This window comes from Nuphar pumila, chromosome 8 (assembly GCF_984573655.1).
Source record: "Nuphar pumila chromosome 8, dmNupPumi1.hap1.1, whole genome shotgun sequence".
Classification (NCBI taxonomy): Eukaryota; Viridiplantae; Streptophyta; class Magnoliopsida; order Nymphaeales; family Nymphaeaceae; genus Nuphar; species Nuphar pumila.
This window is the reverse complement of record NC_143256.1, coordinates 9,286,792-9,312,424: the sequence shown is the minus strand read 5'-3', so window position 1 is coordinate 9,312,424 and position 25,633 is coordinate 9,286,792. Positions and strand designations below refer to the sequence as shown.

The 25,633-nt window shown below is 35.2% G+C and overlaps 1 protein-coding gene across 2 annotated transcripts in view; it reads left to right on the top strand.

Annotated features, from left to right (window-relative positions):
- LOC149829567 (putative cyclic nucleotide-gated ion channel 5) overlaps window positions 1-25,633 on the top strand; it is a 93,281-nt gene that overhangs the window by 53,049 nt on the left and 14,599 nt on the right. For both annotated transcript variants that reach the window (XM_090016022.1, XM_090016021.1), the window contains exon 5: window positions 7,758-8,056. In XM_090016022.1, the coding sequence (XP_089872148.1) occupies window positions 7,758-8,056 (299 nt within the window). The remainder of the gene's footprint in view (window positions 1-7,757; window positions 8,057-25,633) is intronic.

Below are 25,633 nucleotides of genomic sequence, written 5' to 3'. Positions count from 1 at the left end.
ATGCATGAATAAATTATTATCTTTTATTAGAGTTTTCTTTTTATATACATGTCCCTATTAAATACACACAATTTAATTTTCTCTTCTTAATTATCGTTACCTATGGATACTCTAAACGGGTAAAAATTTCCAAGATCAAGTAGGGTTCCCAAGGTAACTTAGCAGACAAGTTGTATTTTATTACTGAGTTTCAAACTTAGCCCTCGACCGATATCAAGAAACACCAACACCCATTGAAACATTAGAAATCAGCATCTAATGTCGTGACACCAGGGAAATCAACATCCACAAGTGACTTACCAAAATAACAGCTGTGTCTACACACTATCCCCAGGTAAAGTGGTGGATTTTTCCTAAAACTGTGGTTAGGAGAAGAACCTCAATATCAGGTTTAAGGGCAACAACAATGCACACAGAGTTTTAGTCTCCTCACAGTTTCCCAAAACCGCAATGTCCAAGATTCCCACACTAAAGAAGAAACATCAAAGAAACATAGATTATACTGTTCTTTAATTTTTTTTATTTTGTTATTAATTCATCTATTTTAATTTTGCAATTCAACATACAAAATTAATAACACTAGCTTGCAAATGAATATGCGAAGTTCTTCACGGAACCACAAGTCGTGGCATACAGGAACAATACAATAAGAACAATAATATCACATTTTATTTTTGCAATGCATAGAACAAATAAAACAGAGCAACACATGCTCAAGGCTCACACAACCCATGATGATTTATTTTTTATCATCGATGCAATCTTATGCAAAATTCATGAATAACATGCCATTATGCATTTCTTTCAAATGCTTCTCAATGCACGTTCATATATGCTAATTTCGGAGGTGTACATGAAAACAATAATATTCATAGGCATGAGCATGAACTCACACACTCACATTAAATGCATGCTTTCACCCAAAGCATATATTCATGTCAATTGCATGCTCTCATTCATAAAACAAACATGTGAATACTTATGCATTTATTGCATGCAAGAACATATCATTTCAAGTGTACACATGTATATGAGACAACTATGTAATAATACTTTGATTATATATATCGAGTCATGAGGTGGCTAAGGATATATTGAGTGAGTCTAAAGGCGGTGCACCGCTAGGTAAGGATACATCATGGTGGAATGAGAATGTCAAATTAGCTATTAAGGTTAAAAGAGAGTGTTATAGAAATCTAAGTAAGAGTCGTGATAACGAGAATTTGGAGAAGTATATGATAACAAAGAAGGAAGCTAAAAAAGTAGTTTGAAATGCGAGGGATAAGGTATATAAGGAGGTTTATGACAAGTTGGATACCAAAGAGGGCGAGAAGGATATTTATAGGCTTGCAAAGATGAGAGATAGGAAATCGAGGGATCTGGGTATGGTTAGATGTATCAAAGATGAAACACAAAGGTTTTTAGTTAAAGATGAGAAGATTAAGGAGCGATGAAAAGATTATTTTGATAAGCTATTTAATGGAAGTCATGCTCAGGATCTTGGAGACTTCTCCATTCCTTTTCATGAGATGAATCATGACTTCATGCACAAGATTCAAAAGAAAGAAATTGCAGAGGCTTTAAAGAAAATGAAATCAAGAAGGGCAGTTGGCCCATATGGTATACCTATCGAGGCTTGGAAATGCTTGTTAGAGAAAGGTTTAGAATGATTGACAAATCTTTTTAACAAGATTTGGCGGACAAATAAGATGCCTAATGAGTGGAGGAAGAATACTTTGGTGCCTCTATATAAGAATAAAGGGTGATATACAAGATTGCACAAACTATCGTGGTATAAAACTCATGAGTCATACTATGAAACTTTGGGAAAGGTTGATTGAGTCTAGGTTGAGGAAGGTTGTTATGATATCAAAGAATTAATTTGGTTTTATGCCTGGAAGATCAACTATGGAAGCTATATTAGACAACTTATTGAGAGATATAGAGAGAGGAACAAAGATTTGCATATGGTTTTTATTGATTTGGAGAAGGCATATGATAGAGTACCTAGGGACGTTCTCTGGTGGACAATGATGAAGAAAGGTGTTTCTCTCAAGTACATTAGTATAATTAAAGATATGTATGAAGGAGTAGTAACCAATGTTCGCACTTGTGGAGGGGTGACAACCAATTTTCCTATAACGGTTGGGTTACATCAAGGATCTGCTTTAAGCCCTTTCCTATTTGTTATAGTGATGGATGAGCTTACGAGATCAATTCAAGAAAATGTGCCGTGGTGTATGTTGTTTGCTGATGATATTGTTTTGATTGATGAGTATAGAGCTGGGGTTAATGCTAAGTTAGAATTATGGAGACAAACATTGGAAGCAAGAGGTTTTAAGTTGAGTAAGAGTAAGACAGAATATATAGAATGTCGGTTTAGTAAGCAACAAAGTAGTGATGAGAGTGTAGTGAAGCTTGGTGAGCAAGAAATACCGGTGGATGATTGTTTCAAATATTTGGGATCTATCATTCAAAAGTATGGAGAAATTGATGGAGATGTAAATCATAGGATAAAGGTTGGGTGGATGAAATGGAAAAGTGCAACTGGAGTGTTGTGCGATCGTAGAATGCTATTGCGGTTGAAGGGAAAGTTTTATAGGACGACTATTAGGCCCGCTTTACTATATGTTACGGAATGTTGGGCTGCCAAGAGACATCATATTAAAAAAATGAGTGTAGCTACGATGCGTATGCTTAAAAAAACGAGAACCCTTGCACGTTTTTTAGATAAAATTACGATATTACCCTGATCTCAACCTCTGTTTTACAGAAAGAGGGCTTTTATTTTTCGAAAAAATAATAAACAGTTCTCTGAAAAATATAGAAACAGAGTTGTAGTTTGAGATTTATTTTCAGAATTGGTTCTTTTTTAAAATTATAGAAAAGCACCTTTAATTTTTATTTAACTCAAAAAGTTTTTAAAATTATGTTTCATTGTTCCGATTTATTATTTTTGCTCAAAACTATTTTTTGATTTTTCTGATTTTTATAGAAAAGTGCTTTTGGTTTGTAAAATACATCTCAAAACTTTATCCAAATATGTTTGGATTTTAATTGGATCAAGTTGGTATATGTAGTTTCTTATAAACTTAGTTGGATCTAATAAAAAAACTTTTTTGACCCAGTTATGATATGTTTTAGATCTCTATCTTGATACGGGAGATGTTAAATTTTTACCATGCATATATATTTTGATTTAGAGAGATATGTGTTGTATTTTCAAGATTACGAAGAAAAATCCTAAGGCTTAAAGTTTTATTTTTGATGAACTCACTATTCTTGTTTGGGCTTAAATATTGGAGATATGTGTGTTGTATTTTCAAGCTTATGAAGAAAAATCCTAAGGCTTAAAGTTTTATTTTTGATGAACTCACTCACTATTATTTTTTATGAACTCACTATTTTTTGAGATTTTTTATTTCCTGTTGGTTGTTGCTTCATCAATAAAGATTTATTTATTTATTTATAATTTTAGATATTTTGTTTATAGTTTTTTAAGTTTTAAAAAAAAAAACTTTGAGGCTTACGCTTTACGCCTCGCCTCAAATTTTGGTGGAGCGCCTCGCTACGCCTCAACGCTTTTCACAACACTGGTGGAAATACAATAAAAGATAAGATTCAGAACGGGGAGATACGTAAGAAGGTAGGCGTTGCACCCATTGAAAATAAGATGAGAGAGAATCATTTACGGTGGTTTGAACATATTCGGCGAAGGCCTAATGATGCTCCAGTTAGAAGGATGGAGAAATGAGAAAATATATTAGTTAAAAGAGCTCGGGGTAGGCCTAGGAAAACATGGATGGAGATGATAGGAAAGGATATGAATGCTTTGAACCTCACCGAGGACATGACATTGGATAGAAATGATTGGAGGAGAAGGATTCACGTGGAAGACCCAGAATGATTTTCTTTTTTGGTTCATATCGCCGGCCCCAATTGTTTTGGGATGAAGGCGTAGTTGTTGTTGTTGTATAGCCAAAGCTTTTTACAATAAACCAATCTGAAAATTTTGCATACATTCAAGCTCAATAGGCATAAGCATATGCATAAATTACAAGAATTGTTCATATCAAATTCTGTACATCATTTGAAAAAAATCTGTACATGTGGTGAGAGTTAAAATTTGACAAGTCAAGTAGTTTTCTTTTAAAAACAATTTCAGCAAGCACATGACCCATCACTAGCCAAACCACGTCTTTTTTTTTCACTGTCATGCCCAGATCACATTTCCAGCCGGCTGACTGGTTGGGGCTAAAGCCAAGATTGTACCCAGCCCACTGACAGACGGCTGGGGCTTCTGAAAATAAAACTCTTTTGTTTTTTTCCCATTAACTTTTTAAATGCCATGCCCAGCCAACATATGGCTGGGCCATAGAGAGGTGCCAAGGCCTGACAGGTTCGGCTGGGCTGCCAGCCGGTGCACAACAAAAGACACACACACAAATATATATATATACCCAGCCAACTGCCAGTTGGTTGGGGTTTTCAAAGCACAACCACCACCCTGCACAGGCCAAACTGCACCTGTGCAGGTCTGCCAGTCAGCCCAGCATAAAAAAAATATATAATAAGTGTGCAGAAAAACAATTTTTAGCATTCACATGTGCCAAAAAAAAAACAGATTTATATGGCACGTATGCGCACATTTTCAGATTCATCCATGTATGCATAAAAGAAATACATTGATTCACATGCACAAGTAAGGTTACATTCAACTATGCTCAGATTCATAAACCAACCACATGCTTATACCTTTTTTCTTCATGCACCCATACATGCATCCAATGACTTTTATATTAGGTTATTCATAAAAATAAGATTACCATGGAACAAACACTTAATAAACGGTCTTTTAAAATTTTTGTTTTATCATGAAAACAAATATGTACAATTTTTTTAACTAAATGCAGAATATATACATATTCTTTTCAAGTTTTTAACTGTGCTAAATCTGAGCCAGATTTGCACATGTTTCAAGCATGGCAAATCTGTCCCGATTTAGGGATCCATGGCAATAATAAGGTACATATTCCAACACATGCATTGATGTATGCATTCTCTCTGAAATACAGCCCCAAAAAAAGAGAAAAGAAAAACCCAATCTATGCGTACTAGAGTAAATATCCAGATTTACTCTTTTCCCATAGATTTCTACTAAAATTTTGCATGGAAATCAAATCCATGCTCTTTTTCTCATTCGAAACAAGAGAAAGACCCGTACCTCACGTGTAGATCGAAAAAGAATATGAATTTAATGGTGGAAACGACGGATGATCGGGGAAGAAACTCCCTTCTTCCTCTTCCTCTCTTTTCCTCTCATTTTCTCTTTCTTTCTCTTGCTTTTTTTTTGACTTATTTATAGAGCTCTAGATGGGTTAGAGAAGCGATTGTAGCCCCCACTGAAACTCTCTTCTCTCTTAGAGTTCCGAAAATTTCGAAACTCTCAGGTGTTACTTTTTCAAAGTTGAGTATTTTTTTTAAAAAAAAATCTTTCTTAAAGCTTTTAAGGTATGAACAAGGGCTCTATAAAGAGTCCTAAACTCTCTAAAAGTAAATCCCGGAATTAGTTAAAATTAATTAATTAATTAATTAATATTTATTAATAAATAAATACCTAAAAGCTTCCAAAAATCATATTATTGAATTAAAACACTCCTAAAGTGATTATATGGGTTTAAGGGCTCTACTTAGAGTCCTAAACAATTGTCAAATTAAATTTTTGGAATTAAATTAATTAATTTATTAATTAATATTAAATAATAAATAAATATCCAGAGCTTTCAAAAATTACCAAATTAACTTGGGAGGCTTCTTAACATTAATTAACTTCGATTTGAAGGTTTCTAATTAATTTAAAGTTGAAAAAATTATTGGGCATGGATTTGGATCTGGATCTAGATCCAAGATCCAAATCCATCTCAAAAATCCAAATGGGTCTTAGGCTGGATCAAATCCAGATTAATATGGATCTTGGATAGAGTCCAAATCCATGTTAATTTGAATCAAATCCATCAGATTTGGTCCGATCTAAGTCCGGATCCGAACCTACAAATTGCTCAATTTTTGAAAAAATGTGATTTTTGGGCCAACCGTAGCACGAATCAATGATAATAAAATAACGTTACGCTCAGAATTTCGAGACACATCCAACGCTATATAACTTGAATTTTGCTTTTGAAATTCACCTGAAAATAACCTGAATTTTGCTCGAATTTAAAGGTTGAAAATAAATCTTTTTTCTACATTTTAAATGGCTCGTTTAGACCTAGTTAATAAGACCTGGGCCACTCAAAAGCATCGGTCTAATATCAAGGTTCAAATGATTTTTCTTCTATACTTAGCCAAATTTTTGAAAATCTCAAATTTAACTAAGTGTGAAAATACACGATATTACATAGTCAAATAGAACAAACGCCTGACAAGCTGCCTATACACTATCAGATCATCAAGAGGCTTTACATCAATATGCTTTAGCTTGGCAATTTGCTTCCCTGGTGGGTCCAATTGCTTCTTATCATTAACCAATCTGGCCTTGCTGATCAAGCCCGTTGCATACTTGTGTTTGGTCAAGAGATAACCTCTTTCTGAGTATGCCACCAAGCCCAAAAAATATCTCAATCTACCCCGATCTTTCATTTCAAAGCACTATGCTAACTCATGTTTCACCCCTTCAATCATATCTCTATCATCACCAACAATAATCGTGTCATCAACATAAAGCAAAAGTATGCATTGTCCTCTTTCCGATGAGGTAGAAAAAAAGCTAGATCATAAAAACTTTGCTTCAAGCCCAATCTTTTAATTGCTGAACTAAATTTGTCAAACCATGCTCGAGGAGATTGCTTCAAGACTTTAGATCCCTTCTCAATCTTCATATCCTTCCTTCACTATCAGAGAGCCCATGAGGGAACTCCATATACACTTCTTTCTTCATGTCTCCATTTAGAAATGCATTTTTGTTGTCAAGCTACTACAAATCTATTATTGACTACAAGATGTGTTTTATGTGTCTTAATTGATCCATCTATAGCTTTAATCTTATACACACATTTGCAACCAACAACATTTTCATATGCTGATTTAGGGTTATGTGGTTGTGGTCTTTTCCACTAATCTCGAGGTGATTATCTTCTTGATTGTCATCATTTTCTTCCAATAATCATTCATGCATATTGCAGTTAAAATACATATAAGAAGTGTTTAGACCTCATTGACATGGATCCTTAATAGTAGTTTATAGTGGATCCTATGATTTTGTCATGCATAACATGCCATCTGCTTCCTAGCAAACTCTCATTGGTTTCACCAAGAGGTCACCCGTTGGGAAGTTTTGTGTGGGTTTACTGTATATGTGCTGTTACCTGTTCATTATTTTGACTTGGTGATGGTGGTGGTTGCTTTGGTGATCGGTAGGGGTATTTCTGTCATTTATCTCTATGTTGTATTTCTTTAATTCACTAGCAGTTCAGGCTGTATGGACATTGTTGTTGTTATATGATGCATATTTTAACTCTAAAAGTCTCTCATATGTAGTGCAGAGAATAAATTCACCCTTCCAAACTCTTGAATGTGTCCTTGTAGGTATAGACTTGTCACATAACATTGTCATTGTGTAGAAAGTATTAATTGGTACATCCATGTAAAACAGATTATGCTCTCTATTGCTAGTGATATTGCAAGGCTTTTTCTTTCAATTTGTCCTCTCTAAAGTTGAATAAACAAACACTAACATTTGTGTTGTGTATCTTTTTTAGTCTGTTGGTGCTTATTGGTATCTTCTAGCTGTAGAACGTGAAGATGCATGTTGGCGTAATGCTTGTAGTAATTCAAGTTGCAAATTGGATTACTTATACTGTGGCAATGATAACTTGGAAGGTTTTGCCACCTGGAAAAACATAAGTACTGCTGTCTTGAATAATGCGTGCTCAGCAGGTGACAATGATCTTTTCAAATTTGGGATATACACTCAAGCTCTATCCTCAGGCATTATTGCATCAAGAAAGTTCTTATCAAAGTACTGTTATTGCTTGTGGTGGGGTTTACAGAATTTGAGGTAAGCATTCATGTTTTGAATCACTAGCATTCATGGTGTGCATGAGACCAATATCTGTAACAGATCCCTGTAGATCATGGTACCCTTGGCTTGTAACATTCACATTCTTCATGGAACAACAGCCTAGCCTAGATTTGATTTTGATTTTGGACTTTTTTATCATCAAGTCAATTTGCCATGCTAAATCTAAGATGTGTCAGGCTTGCGGACCTTGGCCCAACCTGAGCCCATGTTTTTGGCTTTTCTTTTTCTTTTGCATTTCTCATTCCCTTCTTAATATTTCTTAATATACTGAAAGTACTTCAAAGAAGAAAAGAAAGAATAAGGATAGACCAATAAAAGCAATGCTGCAAAATTATGACAAACTGCTATGAAGGAATTTCTGTATATAGTCACTGTAATTAACAAAGTTTAATAGACATGTGTTTGGTATTCTTGAAAATGCAAAGAACAACATTGTTTCTCATTAAGAATATTAAAAGGTACTTCAAGGATCAACTTGATAGTGTTTCTCATTATGACATCAAGAACAGTTTTTTTCCCTTAGTAGGTGATATAGGCTGCTGCAGTAATATGGGGCTTGGTTATGTTGCTGCAGGGATATGGATTTTAATAACCAGTGGTAGCTCTAGTCCCATTTTTGTCATTATGTGGTATTACTTGTCTTGATTAGCCAGATTCGTTCCTTGGTGGGCATAGGTTGATACAAGGATTTGGGTCCATTTCTTCTGCAATAAAGTGGATTCCAGTTGAGTAATTACTTTGGCTACATCCAAAATGACAGTAATTTTTTTGTGTCACTATACTAAAACACATAACATGGTTCTGATTGATAGGATTGCTTCTGCTCCTGATGCCTCATTCGTCACCCACATGATCCCAGCCCATGAATCCTTGTGATCTTTCACACAAGCAAACCACATAGGCTTAGTGTGGGTTGTGAAACTTCCACCATTCTTGCATGCTTGAACCTGTCTGTAGCGAGTCCTCTGCACCATGGTCAAGCTGCTTCATTGACCCAAACCAGGCCTACCAGATCCCATTAACGGAGCTGGGTTTGCCACAGCATTTCACCACCACTTGGTGCTGTACTTGATCTAAAACTTAGCCAGCTTGAAGTGGTTTGATCAGGTTAAACCAGCCTAAATCCCACTGCATAAATCTACTGAATTAGGCCTGTTTCAGCCTAACAGGAGCTTGCACTGACTAGGAACTCCACCAGGACATATAATATTTGGAAGTCCAAAGTCCACTAAAAATTTTATCACCTTTTCTTGCATAGCATCCTAATTAAACTAGATCTGATTTACTTAAAGCTATCAATGCTAACCAGTGGGTTTATATCCTGGCCACCTGCAATCTTCTCATCCTGTTCCGTAAATAATCTTACCTTCTACATAGTAGGTTGGATTTGTTAGTGATGCAGCTTGGTTAGGCTTGGCTCAAGCTGAACCTGTTTGACTTTGACCTACCGACACTCTGGCCAGTCTTTTGTTCCTCTACAAACTACATTCATTTTCTTATCCCCTGTAAACTCTAATATGTCATTGTGCCCGTGTCCTATAACAAAATCCTGATTAGTCTCTTTTCCCTTTTTTAGGCAGGCTAGGTTATAACCCTGATAGGTTCGTACCCAAGACCCCTTGGTTATGATAGTGCAACCTAACCATCCAGCTAACTCCTAGATCTTTGGCTAAAAGAATTGGGAGATTGTTGGGCTGGAAGCAACCCAATTCTTGTTCATAGTTACTGGATTCTTTACTTAGGGCTGTGACCCATGGCCCACAATTGAACACCCTGAGCACATCACAGTCATTTTTAGTTCAAATGAATCTACCCAGCTCTCTGGTCACTTATGGACTGGTAACCTGTAGTCTGCAGTCCCAGTGACCCTGATCTTGTTTTAGTCTCTTCCTCCTGCACTGTTGACTTGCAACTAAACTATAGATAGAAGAACCATCTTGAAGAAAACCAGTTCATACTTAGGGTATGTTTGGTTGGCTACAAACATTATTTCAAATCTCATGCAAATGAGAGAATGAATCTCATTTGTACAGCTAACCAAACGTGATTTCAAATCTCATGCAAATGAGAGAATGGATCTCATTTGCACAGCTAACCAAACATGATTTTGGATCTCATACAATTGAGAAACGGAAATCACATTCAAAGTGAATCTCATGTGATTCCGAATCACACGGTAGAATATGTGATTTGAAATCATGACTTCAAAACACATTTGATTCTAAATCAGAGATGCAACCAAACATACCCTTAATCTGCTTCCTGTAGGTTGCTGGGATGGGCCTGAATCATACCAAATTCAATTGGACCCTAGTGGCATTGTGTCATCCCTTCTAATGTCCATGACACATCTATCCATGCTGTCTCCCATATGTTGGTGATTTGTTGATTTGCTAGCGGATAAAATACTAGTTGGCCTTGCTTTTGCTATGCATGTCTACATCTGGTTAAGTTGGCCGAAACAATAGACTTGATGTTCTTAACAAGTCCCTGTCTGTAGGTCCATTTGATTTTTGTTGGGAGCATCAACCAACAAGGATTGGCCTAGATGAATTTGTGTCAACCAACCAAGATTAGCCTAGCTGATTTGAGCTTAAATTGGGCCATCAAAACTTTCATAAACCATTTCAACTAGATGGATTCCATCTTTGTTCATAGCCTTTCCATCCGTGGGAAATAAGACCTCCTGTAGCTCGTTGCTTTGTGTCTCGTCTAGTCGCTACTTGGAAATCCTGAAATCTAGAGTCTTCCAACGGTTGATATCTCTTAATTGATTCAAAACAAATTTTGAACCTTCTAAACCAATCGTTTTCTGATTTATATTGGTTCCATCATAATCTTGATTATCATGTATGACTTGTTCTTTGTCATGGTTTTGCTTTCTTCTTTGACAACTTCCTCTTGATTTTGTGTATTGAGGTGTATCCCGCTCATCAGCTATGTAGTCAAAGGTGCTAGGCGGTGCCTAGTCGGTAGACCCCTAAAAAGACTAGTTGAGGACTAGGCTGATTAGTCGGTACCCCAATTAAAAATTTAAAATATAAAAAACTACACAAAATATACATAAAAATATGTTAAATTCTTTTACTAATAAGATGTTTTCATTACCCAAGTCAAAATTACACATGCTTTCACAAAATATATTAATATACGTAACCAGAACATGCATATATAATTGTATACACACAAATATATATATATATATATATATTTTCAATTATTTATAACATATTCACTATAACCAGCAAAATATGCTTTCAACCTTTCACAGAAGAACAATAACACATACATATATAAATTACATATTACATAATTCATAATACTAAACGTGCTTTCAGGATTTTATAGAAAAATTCATCAGAACACACATATATAAAAAACATAATCAAGTAAAATTAACTGTGCATGCTTTCAATGTTTCACTTCAAAAATCCTAAAAGCAAAGTAACACACACACACACACACACACATATATATATATATATAATAACTAAGCATGTTTTCATGATTTCACAGAACAAATCACACACACGTATATATAATTATGTATATACAAAAAAATAACAATGTATATAAGAATAATAAATGGCTAAACTGCCCTTTTGCCTAGGCGGAGGCGGCTTAGTCGCCAACTAGGCGCCTTAATCAGTGCCTAATCGGCAAAATTTGTACCTTTGAAGGTACCTGTAAGAAAACAAGTTCCTCCGAAGATGTTCACTAAATCGTCAAAGTGTACACTCAAAAGTGTTCCACCAAAGCACCAATAGAGCACACAAAAAGCCACAAATGGGCTCACACACAAGACCTACCAAAGGTGGCTGAAACAAGCTTAAAAAAATATTATTTTATTAACTAAAATATGCAAGCATTACATAAGTGGGGGGAGGGGGGGTTTCACCCCTTTATATACACATTCTAAAGGGCCTCAATAGACACGTTGGGAGAGGCCCAACGGGTCTAAATAGAGTCGTTGGACCCTCCCAACATTTCTTAATTTTGACTAGTCAACATTGGTTGACTAGTTGGAATTGAACCAAAAATAAAAAAGTAAAAAATTTAAACTAACCTCGTTACTAATCTAGTTATATATATACATATATGTATACAACAACAACAACTACGCCTTCATCCCAAAACAATTGGGGTCGGCGATATGAACCAAAAAAGAAAATCATTCTGGGTCTTCCACATGAATCCTTCTCCTCCAATCATTTCTATCCAATGCCATGTCCTCGGTGAGGTTCAAAGCATTCATATACATATATGTATACATATGTATGTAAAAACTATATATACATTGTATATATATTTTAAACACTCCCCTTAAACTTACGGTTGGATAACCAAAAGTTTGTCCAAGAGAAAGTGAAATCTAGGAGCAACGAGAGGTTTGGTGAAGGAATCCGCCAATTGATATTCAGAAGCAACATTTGGAAGATCAATAGTGCCATGTGGATACTCCTCTCGAATAAAGTAAGAGTCCATCTCATTATGCTTGGTACGTTCATGAAAGGTTCAACTGCTGACAATATAGATGAAACTTTTGTTGTCACAACACATTTTTGATAGTCCTTTAATCTTGACTACCATGTCAGCCAATAATCTTCTTAGCTAGACCACTTTCATAGTGGTTGTAGGCATGGCTTGGTATTCTGGTTCAATTGAAGAAAGCGAGACCTTTTGTTGTTTCTTACACCTGCATGAAATCAACGAATCACTTAAAAATACACAAAAATCAGTAGTTGAGTGTCAGTTATTTAGATCATCTCCTAAGTCAGCATTAATATAAGCATTGAAATCTAAAGATGAAGAAGCAGACAAAAAGAGTCATTTGAAAATAGAGATTTTAATATATCTAATAATGCAAAAAACTGCTCCCATATGAACTGAAGTAGGAGTATGCTGAAACTGGCTTGTTGTGTGAACTGCATGCACTATGTCAGGTCTCGCAATTGAAAGACAAGACAATGCCTCGATAAGTTATTTACATGGTGTTGGATTTTCAAGTGGTTCTCCATCATTAATTCTCATTTTAGTGTTGATAACTTTGGAGGTATCAACCTTCTTATCATTTTGAGATTCCATAACTGACAACAATACCAAGAAAATATTTTTAAAAACCTAAATCAATCATTTCAAAATATGTTTTGAGAAGTTTCTTAATGTGTGAACTCCTTGTTTGTCCTCCCCAATGATGATCATATCGTCCATGTAGAGAAGGAGAATAATAATACCTGTATTAGAAATCTTAACAAACAAAGTTGTGTCAGTTAAACAAGATTGAAATCAAACATCAAGCATAACTTGACTAAATCGGTCATACCAAGCATTTTATGCTTGTTTAATACCATACATGACTTTGTCTAAACAAAGAGCCCTCCTTTTAGGAATAATTATACTAGGCGATGCTTCCATATAAACTTCTTGAACCAATTTCTCATTAAGAAATGTATTCTTAACATTCGTTTGATATATAAGCTATTTTTTTATATAGGCAATGACTTGTAATGAAGTATGCAGAAATGTAGAACAAGAATGCTTAATGCATTCACAAGGTCCAATAATGGACAAACACTAACACACAAGAGAGAATATATAAATAGTCCACTAAGAGACAATACAAGAGGCCTTCAAAAGGCTACACATAAAAAATATCAGATCTTTATTGAATGGGAGCTCAAAAGCCTAACAAATACTAGGGGGATTGACCCTTATTTATACAACAAAAAAGAGCAAAAATGTGAGCCATTGGGGGCTCCCCACATAGACGTTGAAGCCCCAATGACTCTATGTGGGACCCCCAATGTGGGTACAAAAAGGGATTTAAAAAAAATAAAAATACAAAAAATAAAAAGGATAAAAATAACCTAATTAATAAATAGTTGTTTTTAGAAACAATTATATAAAAAGACAAAAATACCCCTATCAGGTATTTTATATATATATATATATATATATATATATATATATATATATATATATATATGGATTTTAACACCCCCCTCAAACTTTACAGGGAGATGATCGAAAGTTTGCTAAGTAGAAAAATAAAATGGAGAGCAGGAAGAGCTTTAGTGAAGATGTCCATCAACTGATATTCTGATGTGACATATGGTAGGGTAACTGTTTGACAGTCCCTCTCGATATGTTTGGTGCGCTCATGGAAGGTGTGATTGCTGGCAATGTAAATCACACTTTTGTTGTCGTAGCATAGTTTCGAAGTACCAGAGACGTCTGCACCGATATCTTTGAGAAGACTTCGTATCCAAACAAGTTCCATTGTAGTAGTTGTCATAGCCCTGTATTTAGCTTCGATAGAGGATAACGAGACTTTCTGTTGCTTCTTGCATCTCTATGCAATTAAAGAATCTACTAAAAAGACACAAAAACCGGTAGTTGAGATTCTATCATTAGGGTTACCTCTCCAATCAACATCATTATAAGCAAGTAAATTTAATGAGGAGAATGAGGATATAAATAACCCTTTAGTGATGGTATATTTGATGTATCTGACGTTCCGTAGCATGACGCTCATATGCACAGTTGTAGGAGTATGCTGAAACTGACTAGCAGAGTGAACGACATGCGCGATATCTGGTCGGGTAATAGACAGATAAGTAAGAGAACCAATAAGTTGCCTGTAGGGTATGCGATCTTCTAGAAGAACCCCATCCTCTAGTCTTAATTTTGCACTGATCACTTCAAGAGTCTCCACCTTCTTATCGTCTGAAATGCCAGATTTAGTACATATAAAGTATATATCCTCGAGAAGAATATGCAACTTCAATTCTTAAGAAGTATCTTAAGAATCCTAAATCAGACATATCAAAGCTATCTTTTAACATTACAAATACCAACTTGATCATTTCCTGTAATAATCATATCATCGACATAAAATAAAAGAACAATAATATTAGTTCTTGCACTTTTCACAAAGAGAACAATGTCATTATAGCATGAATGAAAACCCAGTTTAATCATTACATCACTAAATCTATCATACCATGCCTTGGGAGCTTGCTTAAAACCATATAATGCTTTTAAAAGTTCAAGAGTTTGACCTTGTCTAATGTTAAATCCCGGCGGAGGATCCATATATAAGAAACACATTTTTAACATCCAATTGATATATTGGCCATTTTTTAGTTGATGCTACTGTTAAAATATGTACTCGTTTATATATATATATATATACATATATTATCAAAACCCGATAAGGGTATTTCTGTCTTTTCACATAGTTGTTTTAGAAAACAACTATTTTATTTTTTCAGCCAATGTAATCTTTAATTCTTATTTTTTTCTTTTTTCTTTTTTCTTTTTTGTTTTTTATAAATCAAAAGGGGCTCCAACCATATAGTCGTTAATGTGACCGTTGGGGGCTCCCAACGACTCCATGGGAGCCCCCTTTTGGCTCTTCTTTTGAGGCCCTTTGGCCCTCCTTTTCTCTCACTCTCTCTTGTATAAATAGGGGTGAACCCCATGTATTCCATATTGCTTGAGAGCTCTCTCTCTTTTTTTAATAAGAGACTTTTTATAATTTTGCCTTCTTAAAGGCTTGTGTTTGTATTGTCCCTTAGTGGATTTGTGAGAACCGTCTCTTTTATTCATTGTTGCAAGTGCTTATAAGCACTCTTTATATTTCCGCAATATCTCATTACATGGTATCAAAGCCACTCGGTTCTTGGAAATAAAGTGTGGTACGTATATCTCATATTTTGTGTATCTCTTCTCTTCTCACTTCTTAGAATCATCATGGAGGCAAAGATCGACCTATCCTTCAAGCTCAATGGGAAGAATTACATGATGTGGGCATCGACAATGGAAAACAACCTCAAGGGAAAGAAACTTTGGGGATTTGTCATGGGTACCGTTCCAAAACCTAAACTTAAGTTCACAAAAAACGAAGGAGGTCAAGAAAAATCACTTGAAGGAGATTCTGGTCTCAAGGCCATTGAAAATCATAAAAAAGAAGTGGAAGATTGAGAAAGCAATCACGTAAAAATCCTTGCGTGGTTTATGAGCAATGTCGAACTCAAGGTATGTGCTAATATAGCTAAATTTTGTCAGGCCAATGAGGCTTGATTCTTTATAAAGGGTATGTAAGGATCTTGTAAGAGCGTATTTTTTGCAAGAAAAGATTAGAACCACCAAACAAGGTGACTCTAGCATTTAAGACTTTTATAGTACCTTAAATCCACTATGGGATGAATTGGCTCTTTTAGAGCCAAAATGGGTTGCTATGGAAGATGTTGAATTAAGACAAAAGCAAATGAAACAAGAATGATTGTTCAAATTTCTTTTTGGGCTACATCCTGAATTTGAGCAAGTGAGATTCTCACTTCTCCATAGATCTTTCCTCTAATTGAGGATGCCATTGCCAAAATCACTCAAGAGGAGACAAGGCTTGGCATGAGTAAACATGTTGATGAAGTGCTTGCCGTATCCAAACCCGACAACATTGTAAAAACCTATAAACCCCCCACTTTGGTAAACAAAGAAACTACAATGGAGGAAGAAAAATGATTGTTTGCCATCATTATTATGAGCCGGGTCACATTAAACCCGCTTGCCCAAAGCTCAATGGAACTTTCGAGCCTAAGGTGACCTTTCTTGAAGAATCTACCACCAAAGAAGATGAAGGCAAGAATGGTGATCTCAAAGATACCCTTGGTCAAATATCCATGGCTCTTCAACAAATCCTTAAAGCTACTTCCTCCACATCGGGTGCGGCTATTGCGTCTACATCATCACCCGGTATGTACTCTTGGATCTTAGACTCTGAAGCCTCTTTTCATATGACTCATTATGAAAATGCATTAGTTGATGTTTGCGCCAATTCAAAAGGATCTTGTGTTACTGCGACCGATGAAACTCTTTTGAAAATTTCTAGTATTGGAACTCTAAACACCAAAAATTCTCAAAATCTTTTTGTCCCAAAAGTTAGAGTTTCAAAATTAAATTTAAACCTATTTTCGGTTTCCCAAATTGCCGACCATGGATGTGAAATATCTTTCTTATCTAATAGTTGTTTTATGCAGGATCTCCAGTCCGGGAAGCAGATTGGGCAAGGCCATAGGAAGGGAGACCTCTACTATATGGACCATCTAAACCTTCCTTCAAATTCTTTTTGTTCTTATGTCCAAGAGAAAAAGTATTGAAACTTGGCATAAAAGGTTTGGTCATCCAAGCTATTAAAAACTGTATCTTTTTCCATTTGGAAACAAATTTTGTAAGGAAAAAGACATTAATTGCAAAGATTGTCTTTTTTGGAAAAATGAAGTTTATTCTTTTCCCAACTATAACTTTTCTTTCTTCAAGACCCTTTGAATTGGTGCACTCGGATGTTTGGGGTCCATCTCCGATTATGTCTAAAGGGGGTTACTTTTACTATGTCACTTTCATCGATGACTTTACTCGATATGTTTGGATTTATTTCCTTAGTCATAAATCAGAAGTTTTTTCCTTCTTTAAAGAGTTTCATATGAACATTCAAAACCAATTTCAAAGTAACATATCCACTTTGAGAACCGATTCCGGTGGTGAATACTTGTCTAATGAATTTTAAAACTATTTAACCAAAAATGAAATTTGTCATAAAAAATCATGCCCTCAGACTCTACAACAAAACAGACTAGCGGAAAGAAAGCATAGGCACATTATAGAAACCGCTAGAACATTGTTTGTTTCTAGAAATATTACAAAAAAATTTTGGGCCGAAGCCGTTCTAACCTCAATCGCCTCTGCATCTTTGGTTGTAAATGCTTTGTTCTCTTATATAAGAGAGATAAGTTATCTCCAAAGTTAATTGAATGTGTTTTTCTTGGTTATTAGGAAAATCTAAAAGGCTATATGTGTTTTGATTTTAAAAATGACAAACTTTATGTTTCAAAAGATGTAACCTTCTTAGAAGATGAGAATGGTTTTGAAAACATAGAAAAATCACATGAAATTAATTATATGTTTTTACGTGATCTTATTGATGACATAAATGATGCTTCTATGAATCATCTTGAAAATATAGAGGACACTTGTGAAGTGTCCAACTGTGATATAACACCACCAAATAGTGGTCCTAATAATGAAAACATTAATGTTTACTCTCGAAGAGATCAAGAAAGGCCCATTAGTGCTTTAGAGAAATTCTCTCAAATTTTCGAATCTTTGGAAGAATCTCTCATTAGGCGCTTTTCGAGAGAATCAATACCACCCAATAGATTTGTATCTTATGAGTCTTTAGCACCCAATTATCGGGCATGATTAATAACTTTACATTCGTATTTTGAACCCGCTCATTATAACCAAGCTAAGACTCTACCACATTGGGTTGAAGCAATGAAAATAGAATTAGATGCCCTACAAAAGGCTAAAACTTGGGACATATCCTTCACATAAAAAACCTATTGGATGTCGCTGGGTCTTAAGTTAAAACTAAAAGCGATGGATCCCTTGAAAGATATAAGCCAGGTTAGTAGCCAAGGGATATTCACAGGAATATGGAATTGACTATGAGGAAACATTCGCTCCTATAGCACGTATGGCTAGTGTCAGGACTCTAATAGCTGTCGCCTCAACAAAAAAATGGCCTATATATCAACTCGATGTGAAAAATGCATTTCTAAATGGGAATTTAAATGAAGTGTATATGGATCCACCACCTGGAATCAATATTGGTCAAGGTCAAACCCTTAAACTTTTAAAAGCCTTATATGGTCTTAAACAAGCCCCTAAGGCTTGGTATGATCGTTTTAGTGATATCATGGTTACATTAGGATTTCATTCCTGTTATACTGACACTGGTCTCTTTGTTAAAAGTGCAGGTACTGGTATTGTTATCTTATTGCTTTATGTTGATGACATGATTATCACTGGGAATGATCAAAATAGTATTGTTAATGTTAAAAACATTTTAAAAAATAATTTTGACATGTCTGATTTTGGCTTTCTCAGATATTTTCTTGGTATTGAAGTCGCATATTCTCCGCGAGGATATATTTTGTCACAGATGAAGCTTGCTGCTGATATATGTACTAAGTCTGGCATTTCAGATGATAAAAAGGTAGAAACTCCAGAGGTCATTAATGCCAAATTAAGGTTGGAGGACGAAGTTCTTCTGGAAGATCCCACTTCCTGCGGACAACTCATTGGATCTCTCACATACCTAACCATCACCAGACCAGACATCGCTCATGCGGTTCACTCTGCAAGTTAATTTCAGCATGCTCCTACAACTGTGCATATGAGCGCCGTGCTCCGGATCATTCGATACATCAAAAACATTATAAATAAAGGGCTATTTCTATCATCATCTTCTTCCTTAAATCTTCTTGCTTATACTGATGCAGATTGGGGAGGTAACCCTAATGATAGAATCTCAACTACCAGTGTTTGTGTCTTTTTAGGAGATTCCTTAATTGCCTGGAGATGCAAGAAGCAACAGAAAGTCTCATTATCGTCTACTGAAGCTGAATACCGGGCTATGACAACCACAACAATGAAACTAGTTTGGCTTCGCAGTCTTCTCAAAGACATGGGGGTTGATATTACTGAAGCCTCAAAGCTATGTTGCGACAACAAGAGTGCCATCTATATTGCAAGCAACCATACCTTCCATGACCGTACCAAACATATCGAGATGGATTGCCACTATGTTCGGGATGAATTTTTACGAGACACAATTGCTTTACCATATGTCACTTCCGAATATCAGTTGGCAGACTTCTTTATTAAAGCTCTTCCTGCTCCCCGCTTAATGTTCCTTCTTGGCAAACTTTCCGTCATCTCCCCGTAAAGTTTGAGGGGGGGTGTTAAAACATGTACTCTTTTATATATATATATATATATATATATTTATATATCATCAAAACCTGTTAGGGGTATTTCTGTCTTTTCACATAGTTGTTTTAGAAAACAACTATTTTATTTTTTCAGCCAATGTAATCTTTAATTCTTATTTTTTCTTTTTTGTTTTTTATAAATCAAAAGGGGCTCCAACCATAGAGTCGTTGGAGCCCCCAACGGTCACAAAATGTGACTGTTGGGGGCTCCCAACGACTCCATGGGAGCCCCCTTTTGGCTCTTTTTTTGAGGCCTTTTGGCCCTCCTTTTCTCTCACTCTCTCTTGTATAAATAGGGGTGAACCCCATGTATTCCATATTGCTTGAGAGCTCTCTCTCTCTTTTTAATAAGAGACTTTTTATATTTTTGCCTTCTTAAAGGCTTGTGTTTGTATTGTCCCTTAGTGGATTTGTGAGAATTGTCTCTTTAATTCATTGTTGCAAGTTCTTATAAACACTCTTTATATTTCCGCAATATCTCATTACAGCTATAACTATTAAGGTTCTAACACTAGTCATTCTAGCTACGGGTGCAAAAGTTTTCTTATAATCAATACCGTATTCTTGTGAATATCCTTTAGCTATTAATCCGACTTTATATCGTTCTAAAGAACCATTACTTTTAGTCTTAACTTAAAAAACCACCGACATCAAATATGTTTTTGTTTAGAGGAAGTTTGACTATTTCCCAAGTGTTAGCTTTCTTGAGAGCATCTAGTTCAGTTTTCATGGCTTCAATCCAATGTGGTATATTTTTTGCTTGATTAAAATGTGTCGGTTCATGATATAAGTGTAAAGTTATTAGACAAGCCCTATAATTAGGTGTAAGTGATTCATATGACACAAATCTATTTGGTGAAATGGATTCTCTAGTAGATCGCCTAATAGAGGTTTCTTCTATAGGTGTATTATTTTGAGATTTTTTTTCTAAAGCACTAATAGGTCTATCTTGTTCTCGTCGGGAATAAACTTGGAGATTTTTATCAACGATGTCATCACTACTTGGTGATGTTTCAATATTAGATACTTCATGATGTATCATTCATTACTTCAAAATGATTTAAATAATCATCATACATATCTTTCATTGGGGAAAGATCATATAAAAACATATAGTCAATTTCTTTTTTCTTGTCAAGAGTTTCAAATCCATTTTCATCTTCTAAGAAGGTTACATATTTTGAGACAGAGTTTATTATTTTTGTAATCAAAGCATCTATATCCTTTTTTATTTTCACTGTATCCAAGGAAAACACATTCAATTTTCTTTAGAGATAACTTATCTCTTTTATGCAAAAGAATAAAACATTTGCACCAAAAAATACGAAGGCGATTGAAATCAGGTGTGATTTTAAAGAGTTTTTCATAAGGGAAGATATTTTTTAAGTTTGAAGATGGCATACGATTTATTAAATAAATGAAAGTTAAAACGACTTAGGCCCAAAACTTTTTAGGAATATTTTTAGAAATAAGCAATGTTTTAGCGATTTCTATAGTATGCCTATGTTTTCTTTCCGCTAACCCATTTTGTTGTGAAGTTCTAGAATAAGACCTTTGATGACAAATGTCATTTTGCTTTAGTTAATCTTGAAATTCATTGGAAATATATTCTCCACTCGAATCAGATCTAAGAATGGATGCTACTTTGAAATTGATTTTGTATTTTTATTCAAAATTCTTTAAAGAAGGAAAAAATTATCAATTTTAGATTAAGAAAATAATTCATACATATCTAGTGAAGTCATCAATGAGTGTTACGTAATATGAATAACCACCTTTAGATATCACAGGAGATGAACCCCAAACATCCGAATGCACCAATTCAAAAGGTCTTGTAGTAATGAAGGTTCTAGTTGAAAATGAAATAGACTTCATTTTTCCAAAAATGCAATCTTTGCAATTTATATCTTTTTCTTTACAAAATTTGTTTTCAAAAGGAAAAAAGATACATTTTTGAGTAACTTGGATGTCCAAGTCTTTTATGCCAAGTTTCAATGCTTTTGTCTTGAACATAAGTACAAAAAGAGTTTATAGGAAGAGTCAAATAATCCATATAGTAGAGGTCTCCCTTCTTATGGCCTTGCCCAATCTGCTTCCCAAACTGGAGATTCTGCACAAAGCAACCATTAGATGAGAAAGATACTTTACATTCATGGTCGGCAATTTAGGAAACCGAAAAAAGGTTCAGGTTTAATTTTGGAACTACTCTTACTTTTAAAATAATTTTTTTTTGAGAAACTTTAGAATCTAGTGTTCCTATACCTTTAATTTTTAGAAACACAAAATATTTTTGAATTGGTGCATACATCGGTTAAAGCATTTTCATGAAGAGTCATATGAAAAGATATCCCAAAATCTAAGATCCAAGAATACGTACTAGGTGGGGATGTAGAGGCAATGACGACACCCAATATTGAGGAGGTAACTTTGAGTATTTGTTGTAGAACCATGGATATTTGACCAATAGTTTCTTTGAGATCTCTGTTCTTGCCTTCATCTTCTTTTGTGGTTGATTCTTCGATGGAAGCAACCTTAGGCTTGAAAATTTCATTTAATCTTGGTCAAGCAAATTTAATATGACCCGACTCATAGCAATGATGACAAACAATTATCTTTCTACCTCCATTATAGTTTCTTTGTTTTCCAAAATATGGTGGTTTGCATATTTTAACATTATTGTCGGGTTTAAACACGACAAGAACTTCATCTACACTTTTACTCATGCCAAGCCAAGTTTCTTCTTGAGTAATTTCAACAATGACATCTTCCAAAGGAGGAAGAGTGGATCTATGTAGAAGAGAGGACCTTGTTCAAATTCGAGACGAAGCCTAAATAGAAATTGAAACAATCTTTCTTGTTCCATTTGCTTTTGTCTAAGCTCTACATCTTCTATAGCCACCCATTTAGGCTCCAAAAGAGCTAACTCATCCCATTAGAGGATTTAGAGCACTATAATAGTCTTATATGCAAACAGAATAAGAATAAATAAATTATAAAACAAAAGGAAAATGTTGGAATGCATTCGTTCATTTTGATGTTGCACATTTACATAGATCGATACTTGCTATATGTAAGATCGATGCTATGTGGATGCTCTAATGAGGGCAAGAACAGGAGAATTAAAAAAAAAGAAAAGAATCGGAAACAATAGAAGAAAAAAGACAAAGAAAAATAAAATAAAAGGAGAACTATGAAAAATAAGCGATACTGTTAAACAAAAATTGCCAAGAAGGAAAATAGCCAGAGGGGAGGTGGATGGCGACTTACCTAAGTGCTTTGCGTTGCAGGAGCCGAAAGGAACTTCCCTTCTGTCTTCTTCTTAGACTCTTCTTTCGATGGAGAAGAAGAAGAGGGAAAGAGGCTTGATCGAGAGAAGGAGAGGCTAAAGGATGCGTGAAAGGAGAATGGCGCAAAGTGGATCGGATGGAGAGGCAAAAGCTGGATGATCTCGACACCCCCTGCGGTCTCTCTTTTATAACGAGAGGCCGTTACACATCTTACAATTCGGGTCCTTCAAATTTTTGAAAGTTTTCAAAACGGTGTCATTTTCAAAAGTTTTCCTGAAAAAGGGTTTTTTAGCAAAAACCACTTTCAAAAGAGGGGTTTCTAAAACCTATTCTTTTGTATTTTCTTTTTTTTTTCTTTTTTATTCTTTTTCTTTATATTTTCTATTTTTTGTATTTTTGAATTAAAAACTTTAAAACTATGAGAAAATGAAGGATTTTAAACTATTTTTGCAAAATTTAAAAATATTTACAAAAGAAGGGTTCTCTGATAATGCAGGGTTAAACTTTGGAAATTTCTCAGAAAACGGGTTTGGATCCAGAGTTTTTAAGGAAATGTTCGAGTTTTGGATCTCGAATTGAGAAAAATGGAAGAGTGGATCCAAATGGATACCGGATGAACTGTCTGAGCCATTTAAAGATTATTTTTGTATTTTTATAATTTTGATTTCGGAAATTGGATAACAGGGCTCAGATTTTGACTTTGACACTAGATCCGGATCCAGAATTGAGTCAGATATAGAAAATGGATTTGGATTCTAGTGAATCCAAGAAATAAGTGAAATTTTGATCAAAATTGACTCAATCATTCAGGAAATGAAGGTCAGGGGCAAAAAGAGAATTTTTTATAAATTTTGAAAAATTTAGGGTGTTCACAGATGCCCCTCTTTGCTAGTAAGCCGGTTGAAAGCCGAGCTTAGTGGCAAAGAAAACAGTCCAAAATTTGAAAAATGCTCTAGTTAGCAAATCTGAACTGGGTGTGGAAGAATTATTTTGAAATCATCATTCTTAGGCCTAACACCTTATCCTGAATGGCTTTGGGGAGACAAAATCCTCGAAAATGATATAATTGGATAACAGAGAATGAAGAAATCATGATGGGACTTTGGGATGAAAATCCCGAAATGGTGAAAATAGGAATTTTGATCAAGTCTCATGGGTGAGACAAGACAATCTTTTTGGAATGAATTAGGTTTAGCCCTTAACCTGGATGAGACGAAGATATCTCAAGATAAATTTCAGGTTCTACCCTTACCTGAATGGGAAAGGAATACATGAAGACGTTGATGGGACATTTTTGAGAAAAATGCCTCGTGAGATGAAGCTCAGGTACAATCCTTTCCTTGGATGGATATGAAGGGCATGGATTCCATGACAGAGAAAAACCATGATGGGACTGGTAGAACTACCTCGTCGAAACGAGATTCAGGTTTGACCCCAACCTGAATGGATGATACCTCGTGAAAAAATGAGGTTAAGGCTTAACCCTTAACCTGAAAGGGACAATACCTCGAGGAACGAGGTTCAGGCTTAACCCTTAACCTGAAAGGGACGAACATATGGAATCCTTGAGTGAAGAAACCATGATGGGACCTTCAGAGTTTGGACAACAAATCTGAGAGGGGTTTGCAAAAGGAAGAAAGGGGGTTCCCTAAAGCTTTGAAAAGGGATGATCTTGGGCGTCTCATTGCTGAGACTAAATCAACTTTTAAAACAGATGACATTTTGCAGAAACAGTTCATGTTTAACCCTTAACCTGAGCGAGATGATACCTCGAGGAGCGAGGCAACTCTCTTAGAAAATGTAAACCCTCTTAGGTTGCATCAAACAAATCCCCTTGCTTACTAGTTCTTACTTTCTCTTAAAGACGTATGCCCTTGCAAGATCTTTTTGGGTATACATACCCTTTATAAAAAATCAAGCCTCGTTGGCTCTACGAAATTTAACAATATTTGCATATACCTTGAGCTCTACATTATTCATGAATCATGCAAGAATCTTTGCATGGTTACTCTCTCAATCCTTCACCTTTCTTTGGTGTTCTTCAATGGCCTTGAGGCGAACATCTTCTTCAAGAGCCTTCTCTTGACTTCCTTTCATCTTGGTGAACTTTAATTGAGGTTCCGGAATAGAACCCATTACATAACCTCAAAGTTTTTTTCTTTTGAGGTTATTCTCCATTGCAGATGCCCACATAATGTAGTTTTTTCTATTGAGCTTGAAGGATAGGTCAATCTTTGATTCCATTGCGGATAAGATATGAGAAGTGGAAAAGTGATGTCACGACTTTAGCTCCAAGAACCGTATGACTTTGATACTATGTAATGAAGTATGCAAAAATGTAAAACAAGAATGCTTAATGCATTCACAAGGTCCAATAGTGGACAAACACTAACACACAAGAGAGAATATAGAAATAGTCTGCTAAGGGA